The sequence below is a fragment of the Mesoplodon densirostris genome, chromosome 1, assembly GCF_025265405.1.
Source record: "Mesoplodon densirostris isolate mMesDen1 chromosome 1, mMesDen1 primary haplotype, whole genome shotgun sequence".
Taxonomy (NCBI): domain Eukaryota; kingdom Metazoa; phylum Chordata; class Mammalia; order Artiodactyla; family Ziphiidae; genus Mesoplodon; species Mesoplodon densirostris.
In genome coordinates, this window is record NC_082661.1 from 148,600,606 (window position 1) to 148,616,667 (window position 16,062).

The window sequence follows — 16,062 nt, forward strand, 5'->3', positions numbered from 1 at the left end:
AGCAGGGGACAGACACCAAGGGCATATTCAACCATCGGGGTGATGGCACTGAAACACATACAACACCCCAATCTCCAGGGTGTGTGACAGACCCACCTCCGTCTCAGGAGTTGGTCACACTGGCATTGTCTGGAGCTGCACGTGATTGCCAGCATGTCTTCAAATATCACTGAACACGACCTTTAGACTCAGGATTTCTGGTCACAACAGTTCATAGAGTATGCTGACTTAGCAATGCAGGGAAGCATTTTTTTTGAATTTTATGTATTTTTTTATACAGCAGGTTTTTATTAGTCATCCATTTTATACACATCAGTGTATACATGTCAATCCCAATCTCCCAATTCATCCCACCACCACTCCCCGCCCCCCCGCAGGGAAGCATTTTTACTTAATAAACACTCATTGCATATTATACTGGACTGGCTCCCAGGGGATGATGAAAAAGGGAGAGCACTTAAAGAAGCTTGTAACAGAGTGGGGAAGGCAGTTATTGCACTACAGTGCTATGAAACATCTTTGTTATTTCACTGCTTTAGAGTAGATCAAATTGCCCCCAAGTTTTAGAATTGAAGAATAGATGCAACAATGCTATTGCCCCTGACCCAACATAATAAAGTGACATTTTTGATTGTCCATTTCAGAATAGAAATGGCCTGGTGGTGATTTAGACAGTTGTCATGGGAAAGAGGGAGGCAGGGTCCCTTAAAGTTTCAGTGAGTCGCCTTCCCTTCTGTCCTCTGGCCCCAAGTCATCCAGCTGAGGTGGGCAGTGATAGAGGAACCCCTGCCTTCCATTCAAGAGGCCTAGGTTTGATAGACCAAAGCCAAAAAAAAAAAAAAAAAAGTGACTAGGAGGCAGCATGGTGTCAGGGCTAGGACACATGATTTGCAACCTGAAAGGTCTGGGTTGGCTCCCATCTCTGGCAGTGAGAACAATGTGACCTGAAGAACTTATTTAACCTCTCTAGAATATTTTCTCCCAAGTAAGATGGGGCTGATTCTGTCTGATTTGCAGCGCATCTTTAGGATTAACTGGGTTAATGTCCCAATATTTTAACATATCTGTATATGACGTCTGGCATATGCCCTCAATGAATATCAACAATGTGAATGTTAACATCTACCAGTTAGTGCTTACTGTGTTCCAGGATCTCTTCTAAATACTTTCTGATAACTCACTTAATTCTCACAGTCATCTCTTGTGGCAGTATCTTTGTTTTTCCTATTTTACAGATCAAGAAAACAAGGGACCAGAGTTAAGTAATTTACCCCATATCACCCAGCATTAAGGTGGTAGAATGAAGATATGAATGTAGGCAGCCTGGCTTCAGAATTCAAGTGCTTGGTCACTTCACTATCCTAGAAGCAATGATTAATGTGAATACATTTCTCCCTGTTGCCAACATGATCTGGACGTGTACCAAAAACTAGTTCCTCTTCATCTCTTGGTAACTGCTAAAGGGAGGGGATAGAAGGTGATTCTTTGAAAGAGAAATGAAGGTCCAACACAGCCACAGGCATAGGCATGTTCATATCGTAATGTCTAATAGGAAACAGGTCCTGCCAACTTCTTTAGTGGTGGGAATTCCGCACTGTGGATATCTTAAATGCATACCAGATGCTAACACAACCCCAGGTAGAAAACAAAACACAAAACAAACAAAAGTGGGCCCCCCTGGTGGCGCAAGTGGTTGAGAGTCCGCCTGCCGATGCAGGGGATACAGGTTCGTGCCCCGGTCTGGGAGGATCCCATATGCTGCGGAGCGGCTGGGCCCGTGAGCCATGGCCGCTGAGCCTGCGCGTCCGGAGCCTGTGCTCCGCAACGGGGGAGGCCACAACAGTGAGAGGCCCGCATACCGCAAAAAAAAAAAAAAAAAAAAAAAAAAAAGCTACTTTTTACCAAGTCTGGAGCAAGATTATGCACCAGAACCTCTCATTACCTTCCTTAATTGCATCAACAGGTCACCTTGGAAGCCATGGGTCCTTTGTTAAGGTCTAGAAATCATGGAACTCAGTATTGAAACCAAACATAAACTTTGGCCTAAAGCCCAATATTATGAAGAAGAAAAGAGGACCAGAAACCAGACAAACTGTGCCTTTAGCTGTATCCCCCTTTTGTTTTGAATTGATGCTTCTTCACCTCTTGTTTTCCAACTAACAAATGTCCACCTGCCTCATTAAGCCTAGCTCAAAACCCACTCTTATGGGGACCCTATGTTCCCCTCCGGCTGGAAGTAATCACTTATTCCTTTGAAGACTCCTTTATTTATAGCCCTTAGATTTTGCTTTCATGTAAAGTTTTTCTCATTACCCAAGTGGAGTTTTGGCCCCTTGGGGACAAAAGTAGCTCTTTACTTGTGTAGACTGTAGCACAGAATCTTGCAAAAATTAGATGCTAAATAATTATGTGGCTAAGTTTCTGATCTGGAAGTGCAGAGATGCTGACCTGTAAATATCCCATTTTAATCACTCTCTGGCATAATAAGTAGCTCAACCTAAATAAGTCAGTATCTTAGTATTTCTTTTATATAAAAGGAGATGAAAAAATTGTGGAATATGTCTAATAAAATTGTTTCCAGTAAATTTTGCTTAAAAATCAATTAGGCTTTCAGACAGAACAGCTTAGCCTCTTGCAAAATCTATGCTTATTAGTTAGGTTTACAGCATTGGTAAGTTATGAATGCAATGTTCACCACTTGTAGGAAGTGGCATGATATATTCAAGGTCCTGAAAGGGAAAAACCTTCAACCTAGGATACTCTACCCAGCAAGATTATCATTTAGAATAGAATGAGAGATAAAGAATTTCTCAGACAAGAAAAAACTAAAAGAATAGAGCAACACTAAACCTACCCTAAAAGAAATATTGAAGGGTCTTCTCTAAATATTGAAGAAGAAGGTCTTCTTCTTTCTCTAGAAAAGAAGCAAGAATCTATTGGAAATGAAAATCACAATAGGAGAAGCAAATACGTAAAAGGATTGAAGATCACTTAAATAGGCCAGTACATAGATTAAAAAGCAAAAAAAAATTTTTTTTTGTAAAAGCAATTATAACTACAATTAACAGCAAAAGAATAAGTATGAAGATGTAAAATAGAACATCAAAAATCACAAAATATGGGAGAGTGGAGTATAAAAATCTTTTAGAATGTGTTTGAATTTCTATGACTAGCAGTTTAAAGATATAATAATGGGTCAACATACTTGAAATCCATAGTAATCAGAAATCAAAACACACAATAGGTCCACAAAAACCAGAAAGAAAGGAACTCAAGCATACTACAAAAGAAAATAATCAAACCACAAAAGGAAAAACAAAAAGAAGAAATGAACAAGGAAGAACTACAATAACAACTGGAAAACAAGGTTTAAAATGGCAATAAGTACATACCTATCAATAATTATTTAATTTTTATTTTATATTGGTGTATAGTTGATTTACCATGTTGTATTAGTTTCAGGTATACAGCAGTGGTTCAGTTATACATATTCATATATCCATTCTTTTTCAGATTCTTTTCCCGTATAGGTTATTACAGAATATTGAGTCAAGTTCCCTGTGCTATACAGTAGGTCCTTGTTGATGATCTGTTTTATATATATACTAATGTATATGCTAATCCCAACTTCATAATTTATCCACTCCCCACCCCCCTGACCTTTCCTCTTTGGTAACCATAAGTTTGTTTTCTAAGTCTATGGGTCTTTTTCTGTTTTGTAAATAAGTTCATTTGTATCATCTTTTTAGATTCCAAATATAGGTGATATCATATGATATTTGTCTTTCTCTTACTTCAGTTAGTATGATAATCTCCTAGTCCATCCATGTTGCTGCAAATGACATTATTTCATTCTTTTTAATGGCTGAGTAATATTCCACTATATATATATATATATATATATATATATATATATATATATATATGTAGCATATCTTCTTTATCCATTCCTCTGCTGATGGGCATTTAGGTTGCCTCCATGTCTTGGCTATTGTAAATAGTGCAGCAATGAACATTGGGGTGCATGTATCTTTTCAAATTATGGTTTTCTCTGGACATTTGCCCAGAAATGGGATTGCTGGATCATAGGGTAGCTCTATTTTCAGTTTTTCAAGGAACCTCCATACTGTTCTCCATAGTGGTTGTACCAATTTATCTTCCCACCAACAGTGTAAGAGGGTTCCCTTTCCTCCACACCCTCTCCAGCATTTATTGCTTACAGACTTTTTGATGATGGCCATTCTGGCCAGTGTGTAGTGATACCTCATTGTAGTTTTGATTGGCATTTCTCTAATAATCAGTAATAATGAGCATCTTTTCACGTGCTTTTTGGCCATCTGTATGTATTCTTTGGAGAAATGTCTATTTAGATCTTCTGCCCATTTTTTGATTGGGGTGTTTGTTTTTCTGATATTGAGCCACATGAGCTGTTTGTATATTTTGGAGATTAATCCTTGTTGGTCGCATCATTTGCAAATATTTTTACCCATTCTGTAGGTTGTCTTTTTGTTTTGTTGATGGTTTCCTTTGCTGTGCAAAAGCTTTTAAGTTTAATTAGGTCTCATTTGTTTATTTTTGTTTTTATATTCATTACTGTAGGAGGTAGATCCAAAAACATATTGCTGTGATTTATGTCAGAGAGTATTCTGCCGATGTTTTCCTGTAAGAGTTTTATAGTATCTGGTCTTACATTTAGATCTTTAATCCATTTTGAGTTTTTGTGTGTGGTGTTAGAGAATATTCTAATTTCATTCTTTTACATGTAGCAGTCCAGTCTTCTCAGCACCACTTATTGAAGAGGCTGTCTTTTCTCCATTGTATACTCTTGCTTCCTTTGTCATATATTAATTGACCATAGGTGTGTGGGTTTATTTCTGGGCTTTCTATACTGTTCCATTCATCTATAAGTCTTTCGTTGTGCCAGTACCATACTGTTTTAATTACTGTAGCTTTATAGTATATTCTGAAGTGAGGGAGCCTAATTCCTCCAGCTCTGTTTTTCTTTCTCAAGATTGCTTTGGCTATATGGGGCCTTTTATGTTTCCGTACAAATTTTAAGATTTTTTTGTTCTAATTCTGTGAAAAATGCCATTGGTAATTTGATAGGGATTGCACTGAATCTATAGATTGCCTTGGGTAGTCTAGTCATTTTGACAGCATTGATTCTTCCAAGCCAAGAACATGGTGTATCTTTCCCTCTGTTTGTGTCATCTTCGATTTCTTTCATCATCGTCTTATAATTTTCTCAATAGAGGTCTTTGGTCTCCTTAGGTAAGTTTATTCCTAGGTATTTTATTCTTTTTGATGCAATGGGAAATGGGATTTTTCCATAATTTCTTTTTGATCTTTTGTTGATAATGCATAGAAGTTCAACAGATTTCTGTGTATTAATTTTGTATCCTGAAACTTTACTGAATTCATTGATGAGCTCTAGTAGTTTTCTGGTAGCATCTTTAGAATTTTCTATGTATAGTTATTATGGCATCTGCAAACAGTGATGGTTTTACTTTTTCTTTTCCAATTTGGATTCCTTTTATTTCTTTTTCTTCTCTGATTGCTATTGCTAGGACTTCCAAAACTATGTTGAGTAAACATGGCAAGAGTAGGTATCCTTGTCTTGTTCCTGATCTTAGAGGACATACTTTCAACATCTCACTGATGAGTATGATGTTAGCTGTGGGCTTGTCATATATGGCCTTTATTATGTTGAGTTATGGTCCCTCTCTGCCCACTTTCTGGAGAGCTTTTTTTTTTTTTTTTATCATAAATGGGTGTTGAATTTTGTCAAAAGATTTTTCTGCACATACTGAGATGATCATATGGTTTTTATTCTTCAATTTGTTATTGTGGTGTATCACACGGATTGATTTGTGGATATTGAGAAATCCTTGCATTCCTGGGATAATTCCCACTTGATCACAGTGTATGATCCTTTTAATGTATTGTTGGATTTGGTCTGCTAGTATTCTGGTTGAGTATTTTTGGGTCTATGTTCAGTGATATTGGCCTGTAATTTCCTTTTAGTTATTTATTTTTGTGGTATCTTTGTCTGGTTTTGGTGTCAGGGTGATGGTGGCCTCATAGAATGAATTTGGGAGTGTTCTTTCCTCTGCAGTTTTTTGGAATAGTTTCAGAAGTATAGGTGTTAACTCTTCTCTAAACGTTTGATAGAATTTGCCTGTGAAGCCATCTGGTCCTGGGCTTTTGTTTGTTGGGAGTTTTTTCATCACAGTTTCAATATCAGTACTTGTAATTGGTCTATTCTTATTTTCTATTTCTTCCTGGTTCAGTCTTGGAGGATTGTACCTTTCTAAGAATTTTTCCATTTCTTCTAGGCTGTCCATTTTATTGGCATATAGTTGCTTGTAGTAGTCTCTTAGGATGCTTTGTATTTCTGTGGTGTCTGTTGTAACTTCTTTTTCATTTCTAATTTTGATTTAAGCCCCTTACCTTTTTTTTCTTGATGAGTCTAGCTAAATATTTATCAATTTTATCTTTTCGAAGAACCAGCTTTTAGTTTCATTGATCTTTTCTGTTGTTTTCTTCATCTCTATTTCATTTATTTCTGGTCTAATGATTTCTTTCCTTTTACTAACTTTAGGTTGTGTTTGTTTTCTCTTTCTCTAGTTGCTTTAGGTGTAAGGTTAGGTTGCTTATTTGAAAATTTTCTTGTTTCCTGAGGTAAGATTGTATTGCTGTAAACTTCCCTATTAAAACTGCTTTTGCTGCATCCCAAAGGTTTTGGATCATTGTGTTTTCATTTTCATTTGTCTCTAGGTATTTTTTGATTTCCTCTTTGATTCCTTCAGTGGTCCATTGGTTGCTTAGTAACATATTGTTTAGCCTCCACGTGTTTGTGTTTTTTACAGTTTTTTTTCTTGTAGTTGATATCTAATCTCAGAGTGTTGTGGTAAAAAATGATGCTTGATATAATTTCAATTTTCTTAAATTTACCTAGGTTTGCTTTGTGGCCCAGCACGTGATCTAGCCTGGAGAATGTTCCATGTGCACTTGAGAAGAAAGTGTATTCAGCTGCTTTCAGATGGAATGCTCTCTAAATACCAATTAAGTCCACCTGGTCTAATGTGTCATTTAAGGTCTGTGTTTCCTTATGGATTTTCTGTCTGGAGGATCTGTCCATTGATGTAAGTGGGGTGTTAAAGTCCCCACTATTATTGTGTACTGTTGATTTCTCCTTTTACAGCTGTTAGCAGTTGCCTTTTGTATTGAGGTGCTCCTATGTTGGGTGCATATATAATTGTTATATCTTCTTCTTGGATTGATCCCTTGATCATTCTGTAGTGTCCTTTTCTGTCTCTTGTAACAGTCTTTAAATTCTATTTTGTCTGAGTATTGCTACTCCAGCTTTGACTTCCATTTGCATGGAATAGCTTTTTCCATCCCCTCACTTTCATTCTGTATCTATCCCTAGATCTGAAGTGGGTCTCTCATCAACAGCATATATTCAGGTCTCATTTTTGTATACATTCAGCCAGTCTATGTCTTTTGGTTGGAGCATTTAATCCATTTACATTTAAGGTAATTATCAATATGTGTATTCTTACTGCCATTTTAATTGTTTATGATTTGTTTCTGTAGGTATTTTTCCTTCCCTCCCTCTTTTGTTCTCTTGTGATTTGATGACTATCTTTAGAGTTGTATTTGGATTGCTTTTTCTTTTTTGTGTGTGTATCTATTGTAGATTTTTGGTTTGTGGTTACCATGAGGTTTTTAAAAAACTTTTTATTTTATATTGGAGTATAGTTGATTTACAATGTTAGTTTCAGGTGTAGGGCAAAGTGATTCAGTCATACATATATCTAATCTTTTTCAAATTATTTTCCCACTTAGGTCATTACAGAATATTGAGTAGAGTTCCTTGTGCTATACAGTAGGTTCTCATTAGTTATCTATTTTAAATATAGTAGTGTGTATGTCAATCCCAAACTTCCAATTTATCCCTCCCCCCAACATTTCCCCTTTAGTAACCAAAAGTTTCTTTTCTTAGTTTGTGAGTCTATTTCTGTTTTGTAAATAAGTTCATTTGTATCATTTTTCTATGATTCCACACATAAATGATGTCATATATTTGTCTCTCTCTGACTTCACTTAGTATGATAATCTCAGTGTCCATCCATGTTGCTGCCAATGGCATTATTTCATTCTTTTTAATGGCTGAGTAATATTCTATTGTATAGATATACCACATCTACTTTATGCATTCATCTGTTGATGGACATGTAGGTTGCTTCCATGTCTTGACTATTGTAAACATTGCTGCAATGAACATTGTGCTGAATGTATCCTTTTGAATCAACCATGAGATTTTGAGATAGCAGTCTACATGTATAAAAGATTGATTTAAGTTGGTTTCTTAATTTCATATGCATTTCTAATATCCTACATTTGTAGTCTCTTCTCATGATTACTGGTTTGTTTTTTTTTTTCTTTTTGCGGTATGTGGGCCTCTCACTGTTGTGGCCTCTCCCGTTGCGGAGCACAGGCTCCGGATGCGCAGGCCCAGTGGCCATGGCTCATGGGCCCAGCCGCTCCGTGGCATATGGGATCCTCCCAGACCGGGGCACGAACCCGTATCCCCTGCATCGGCAGGCGGACTCTCAACCACTGCGCCACCAGGGAGGCCCTGATTACTGGTTTTGATATCATACCTGCAGGGAGATGATTTCCTACCTTTACTGTATGTTTGCCTTTACTGGTGAGCTTTCCCATTCATAATTTTCTTGTTTCTAATTGTGGCCTTTTCTTTTCTGCCTAGAGAAGTTCCTTTAGCAGTTTGTTGGCATTTTGTTGTAAAGCTGGTTTGGTGGTGCTGAATTCTCTTAGCTTTTGCTTGTCTGTAAAGGTTTTGATTACTCCATCGAATCTGAACAAGAGCCTTGCTGGGTATTCTTGGTTGTTGGTTTTTCCCTGTCATTACTTGAAATATATCATGCCAATCCCTTCTGGCCTGCAGTTTCTGCTGAAAAATCAGCTGATAACTATATGAAGATTTCCTTTTATGTTACTTGTTGCTTTTAATATTTTCTTTGTCTTTAGGTTTTGAAAATTTGATATGTGTCTTGGCATGTTCCTCCTTGGGTTTATCCTGTGTGGGCCTCTCTGCTTCCTGGACTTCAGTCCATGTTTCCCTTCCCATGTTAGGGAAGTTTTCAGCTATTATCTCTGCAAATATTTTCTCAGGCCCTTTCTCTCTCTTCTGGGACCCCTATGATGCAAAAGTTGGTGCATTTAATGTCTCAGAGGTCTCTTAGACTGTCCTCATTTCATTTTTTTTTCTTTATTCTGTTCTGGAGCAATGATTTCCACCAATCTGTCTTCCAGCTCATTTATTTGTTCTTCTGCCTCATTTATTCTATTGATTCCTTCTAGTGTATTTTTCATTTCAATTTTTGTGTTGTTCATCTGTTTGTTTGTTCTTTAAATCTCCATTAATCATTTCTTGTATCTTCTTGGGCTGTGCCTCCATTATTTTTCCAAGATCTTGGATCACCTTTACTATCATTTCTCTGAATACTTTTTCAGGCAGATTGCCTATCTCCACTTCACTTACTTGTTCTTCTGGGGTTTTATTATCTTGTTCCTTGGTCTGGAACATATTTCTCTGCCATCTCATCTAACTTTCTGTGTTTGTGGCCTTCATTTTTCAGGCTGCAGGTTTTTAGTTCCTCTTGCTTCTGGTGTCTGCCCCCTGGTGTGTGAGGTTGGTCCAGGGGCTTGTGCAGGCTTTCTGGTGGGAGGGCCTGGTGCCTTCACACTGGTGGATGGAGCTGGTTCTTGTCCCTCTGGTGGGCAGGGCTGTTTCAAGAGGTATGTTTAGAGGCAGCTGTGCATTCAGAATGACTTTAGGCAGCCTGTAAGTGGGGCTGTGTTGGTTTGGCCTGAGGCATCCCAACACTGGACCTTGCAGGCTGTTGAGGGAGGCAGGTTTCAGTGCCAAAATGTTGACCTCCAGGAGAGCTCATGCCAATGAGTACTCCCTGGGGCCTCTGCCCCCAGTGTCCTTGCCCCCAGTGAGCCACAGCTGACCCCCACCTCCCCAGGAGACCCTCCAAGATACACAGGTAGGTCTGGCCAAGGCCCTTATGGAGTCACTTCTTTGCCCTGGATCCCAGCGCACATGAAACCTTGTGTGTGCCCTCCAAGAGTGGAGTCTCTTTTTACCCCAGTCCTGTGGAGCTCCTGTGCTTTGAAGGCCTTCTCATGCACTGCTGGCCTTCAAAGCCAAGTGCTCTGGGCTCTCCTCCTCCTGATGCCAGATCCCCAGGCTGGGGAGCCTGACGTGGGGCTCAGAACTCTCACTCCTGTGGGAGAACCTCTGTGATATAATTATTTTCCAGTTTTTGGGTCACCCACCCAGTGCGTATGGGATTTGATTTTATTGCAAATGTTCTCCTCCTACCATCTTGTTGTGGCTTCTTTGTCTTTGGATGTAGAATATCTTCTTTGCTAGGTTCCAGTCTTTTCTGTCGATGGTTGTTCAGTGGTTGCGATTTGGGTGTTTTTGTGAGAGGAGGTGAGCTCAATTTCTTCTACTCCACCATCTTGTCTCCTCCTGTGTCAATTATTACCTTAAATGTCAATGGAGTAAATGATCCAATCAAAAGACAGAGTGAAAGATTGAATAAAAAACATGAACCTACAATATGCTGCCTAAAAATGTCTCACTTTAGGATGAAAGACAAACACAGACCGAAAGTGAGGGGATGGAAAAAATATTTCATGAAAATGGAAACAATAAGAAAGCCAGGGTAGAAATACTCATATCAGACAAAATAGACTTTAAAACAAAGGCCATAAAGAAAGACAAAGAAGTGTATCATATGATAAAGGGATCAATACTAAAAGAGGCTATTATACTGATTAACATATATGCACCCAATATAGGAGCACCTAAATATGTAAAAGAAATACTAATAGACATAAAGGGAGAAATTGACTGGAATACAATAATAGTAGATTTTAACACCCCAGTGACATCAATGGACAGATCATCCAGACAGAAAATCAGTAAGGCAACAGAGGTCTTAAATGACACAACAGACCAGTTTTCAAGCACACATGGAACATTCTCCAGGACAGACCACATACTAGGTCACGAAACAAGCCTCAACAAATTTAGGAATCATTTCAAGCATTTTTCCTGACCACAATGGTATGAAACTACCAGAGAAAGAAAAACAGGAAAAGAGTGAATACATGGAGACTAAACAACATGCCACTAAAAAAACCAATGGATCAATGATGAAATCAAATAAGAAATCGGAAAATGAGAATAAAACCTTACAAAATCTATGGGATGCAGCAAAAACAGTTCTAATAGGGAAGTTCATAGCAATAAGGCCTTCCTCAAGAGATAAGAAAAATCTCAAACAACCTAACCTACTAGCTAAATGAATTAGAAAAATAAGAACAAAAAGAACCTCACAGCAGAAGGAAGGAAATAATAAAGATTACAGAGGAAATAAATTAGAGATTAAAAAAACAATAGAAAAGATCAATAAAATCAAAACCAGGTTTTTTGAAAAGATGAACAAAACTCAACAAACTTTTAGCCAGGCCCACCAAGAAGAAAACAGAGGATCCAAATAAACAAAATAAGAAATGAAAGAGGAGAAATAACAACTAATACCACAGAAATACAAAAAAATAAGACAATACTATGAAAAGTTATATGCCAACTAATTAGACAATCTAAAAGAAATGGACAAGTTTCTAGACACATACAGCCCACCAAAACGGAATCAAGAAGAAATAGATAATTTAAACAGATTGAGCACTGTAAGTGAAATAGAATCTGTAAAAGAAAACAAAACTCCCTGCAAACAAAAGTCCAGGACCTGATGGCTTCACTGGGGAATTCTACCAAACATACAAAGAAAAACTTATACCTATCCTTCTCAAACTATGACAAAAAATTGAAAAGGAGGGAAAACTCCCAGAGTCACTCCATGAAGCCACCATCACCCTGATAGCGAAATCAGACAAAGACACTACAAAAAAAGAAAATTAAAGGTCAATATATTTGATGAATATAGATGAAAAATATATCAATGTAATGTGCCAGATTAACAAAAGGAAAGACAAAGCACATGATCATCTCAATAGATGCAGAGAAAACATTTGAAAAAATTCAACATCCATTCACGATAAAAATTCTCACCAAAGTGGGTACAGAGGGAACATATCTCAACATAATAAAAGCCATTTGTGACAAACCTACAGCCCACATAATACTCAATGCTGAAAAGCTGAAAACCTTCCTGCTAAACTCAGGAAAAAGACAAGGGTGCCCACTCTCACCACTTCTATTCAAAATAGTATTGGAAGTCCTAGTCACAGCAATCAGACAGGAAAAAGAAATAAAAAATATCCAAGTTGGAGGGAAAGAGATAAAATTGTCACTATTTACAGATGACATGATACTCTATATAGAGAATCCTAAAGTCTCCACACAAAAATTATTAGAATAAATGAATTCAGCAAGGTAGCAGAATACAAGATTAATATACAGAAATCTGTTGCATTTCTTTACACTATGAAATATCAGAAAGAAAATTTAAAAATCCTTTTTAAAATCACATAAAAAATACCCAGGAATAAACTTAACTAATGAGGTAAAAGACCTTTATACTAGGGGCTTCCCTGGTGGCGCAGTGGTTGAGAGTCCGCCTGCCGATGCAGGGGACGTGGGTTCGTGCCCCGGTCTGGGAGGATCCCACATGCCGCGGAGCGGCTGGGCCCGTGAGCCATGGCCGCTGAGCCTGCGCGTCCGGAGCCTGTGCTCCGCAACGGGAGAGGCCACAACAGTGAGAGGCCCCCGTAACGCAAAAAAAAAAAAAAAAAAAAAAAAGACCTTTATACTAAAAACTATAAAACATTGTAAAGGCAACTGAATATGATTCAAGGAAATGGAAAGATATCCCATGCTCTTGGATTGGAAGAATTAGTATTATTAAATTGGCCATACTACCCAAAGCAATCTACAGATTTAATGCAATCCCTGTCAAAATACCATGACATTTTTTTCACATAACTAGAACAAGTAAACCTAAAATTTATGTGGAACCACAAAAGACCCAGAATTGCCAAAGCAGTCCTGAGGAAAAAGAAAAAAGCTTGGAGGCATAACCCTTCCAGACTTCAGACTATACTACAAAGTTACAGTAATCAAAATAACTTCGTATTGGCATAAAGACAGACCTATGGATCAATGGAACAGGATAGAGAGGCCAGAAATAAACCCAAACACTCATGGTCAATTAATCTATGACAAAGGAGGCAAGAATACAATGCAGAAAAGACAATCTCTTCAAAAAGTGGTGTTGGGAAAGCTGGACAGCTACATGTAAATCATACCTTATAGAAAAATAAATTCAAAGTGGTTTAAAGGACTAAATGTTAAGACATACCATAAAACTCGTAGAAGATTACATAGACAAAACATTCTCTGGTATACATTGTAGCAAGATTTTCTTAGATCAGTCTCCCAAGGCAAAAGAAATAAAAGCAAAAATAAACAAATGGGACCAAATCAAACTTAAAGCTTTTCCACATCAAAGGAAACCATCAACAGAACAAAAAAACAACCTACAGAATGGGAGGAAATAACTGCAAATGATGTGACTGACAAGGAGTTAATATCCAAAATATACAAACAGCTCATACAATTCAATATTGAAAAAACAAACAACCCAGTGGGCAGAAAACCTAAATAGACATTTCTCCAAAAACGACATACAGATGGTCAACAGGCACATGAGAACGTGCTTAACACTGCTAATTATTAGGGAAATACAAATCAAAACCATAATGATGTATCACCTCACACTGGTCTGACTGGCTATCATCAAAAAGTCTGCAAATAATAAATGCTGGAGAGGGTGTGGAGAAAAGGGAACCCTTCTACACTGTTGGTGGGAATGTAAATTGGTGTAGCCAGTATAGAAAACAGTACAGAGGTTCCTTAAGAAACTAAAAATAGAGTTACCATATGATCCAGCAATCCCTCTCCTGGGCATATATCTGGAAAAGATGAAAACTCTAATTCGAAAAGATATATGCACCCCATTGTTCATAGCAACACTATTTACAATAACTAAGACATGGAAACAACCCAAGTGCCCACCAACACCTGATTGGCTTAAGAAAATGTGGTACAATGGAATATTACTCAGCCAAAAAAAGAAATAATTCCATTTGCAGCAACATGGATGGACCTAGAGAATAGTATACTTAGTGAGGTCCAAGAAAAACAAATATTATATCACTTACATGTGAAATCTAAAAAATAATACAAATGGATCTACATATAAAATAGAAAGACTCACAGACATAGAAAACAAACTTTTAGTTACCAAAGGGGAAAGGGAGGGGGGAAAGGATAAATTAGGAGTATGGCACTGACAAACTACTATACATAAAGTAGATAAGCAACAAGGATTTACTGTATAGTGCGGGGAACTATATTCAATATCTTGTATTAACCTATAATGGAAAATAATCTGAAGAAATATGTAACTGAATCACTTTGCTGTACACCTGAAACTAACATAATATTCTAAGTCAACTAAACGTCAATTAAAAAAAAACAGATCACCACTTCTACAGAAGCATACAGCACAATCATGAAGTCAATTTTGTTTTAATAGCAGTTGTATTCAGTAGCATTTCTAAGAAACAAGATAACCTAGTAGTTATAAAGTTGGAGTCATGTGCCAGACTGCCTGGGTTTAACTCCTAGCTCTGCTAATGAACAAGTTATAAAACTGCTTCAGTTTTATCATCTCCAAAATAGATATAACAGTTATAATTATTATATATTTAAATAATTATATAAGTAATAACATGTAAATAATAATAATTATTATTATTAACCTGTAGGGATTTCATGAGGATTAAATGAACTAATACAGGGAAAATGTTCAGAAGAGCATCAATAAACATGATTTCTACTATTCCCTGACATTACAAAGTGGGAGGACCATAGATGTACTTCCAAGTTTGAAACTCTTGCAGGGCAACGAGTATTTGTAAATTTCTGCCATGAGTCCACATACTTACTTATTTTCTAGGGTATCAACCCTTCTCTTTTGAGGCCATGCAGGATACATCTCTCATTCTCATCTTTTCAGATATAGCAAACATTAGCATTTTTAAAGCCATAGCGTTTTTCTGTTAATTATATGTGGACAAAAAAACTGAGCAAAACTCGCCTGCAACACCTAAACTTAAATATCAAGAATGAAAACGACTACTATGCATGTGAAATAAAATGTAGGTTATAAATAAATAATGTTTTACTATAATTAATTCTTATGTGGTATTTTCTGTTTAAGCATGCTAATTTTTTCTATTAAATACAGTAAATGGTCTTAGTGCATTCATTCACATAGCAAGAATCTTGAAAGTAATGAATTATTTTATTTTTCTAGCACTTTTTTTGTGGGAAAACTATCCTTGAATGTTCCATTTTGGGTATATTCTACATTTATAAAATGGATCAAAATTAAAGAATGAAATCAATTATGAGACTCAGTTCTGATACGCTAAATTAAAAAGAAAGTTTGATATATTTTCATTAAGTGCAGGAAATGACAAAAAGTCCTCTGATTTCATGGAAAAAAAGAATACAGTCCTTTCCCAAGTCATTTCTATTCTTTTAAAGATCAAGATTTAAAATGTTCATTTGAAAGTTCTGTTTATGTAGTGGAAAGCTCTCAGGTTGACAATGAGAGCTTTGCTGAAATTTTTCAGGATATTGGTTAAACTGGGTTTGGCTTTATTTTACCCTCAGGATAGCATGGATGCCGTGAGATCTCTGACATACCAGTGACTAACATCCACTGCTCTTCATTACAGGGTGACAGTGGTGGGCCTCTGGTTTGTGAGCGGCCTGGAGGACAGTGGACATTATTTGGCTTAACTTCATGGGGCTCTGTCTGCTTTTCCAAAGTCCTGGGACCTGGAGTTTATAGCAACGTGACATACTTTGTCAAATGGATTGAAAGACAAATATACATCCACACCTTTTTCCTAAACTAA

The 16,062-nt window shown here is 37.1% G+C and overlaps 1 protein-coding gene across 1 annotated transcript in view; it reads left to right on the forward strand.

The window, feature by feature from the left end:
* CORIN (corin, serine peptidase) overlaps window positions 1-16,062 on the forward strand; it is a 224,215-nt gene extending 208,153 nt beyond the window's left edge. The window contains exon 21 of the mRNA XM_060091256.1: window positions 15,880-16,062. Coding sequence (XP_059947239.1) covers window positions 15,880-16,062 — 183 coding nt within the window. The remainder of the gene's footprint in view (window positions 1-15,879) is intronic.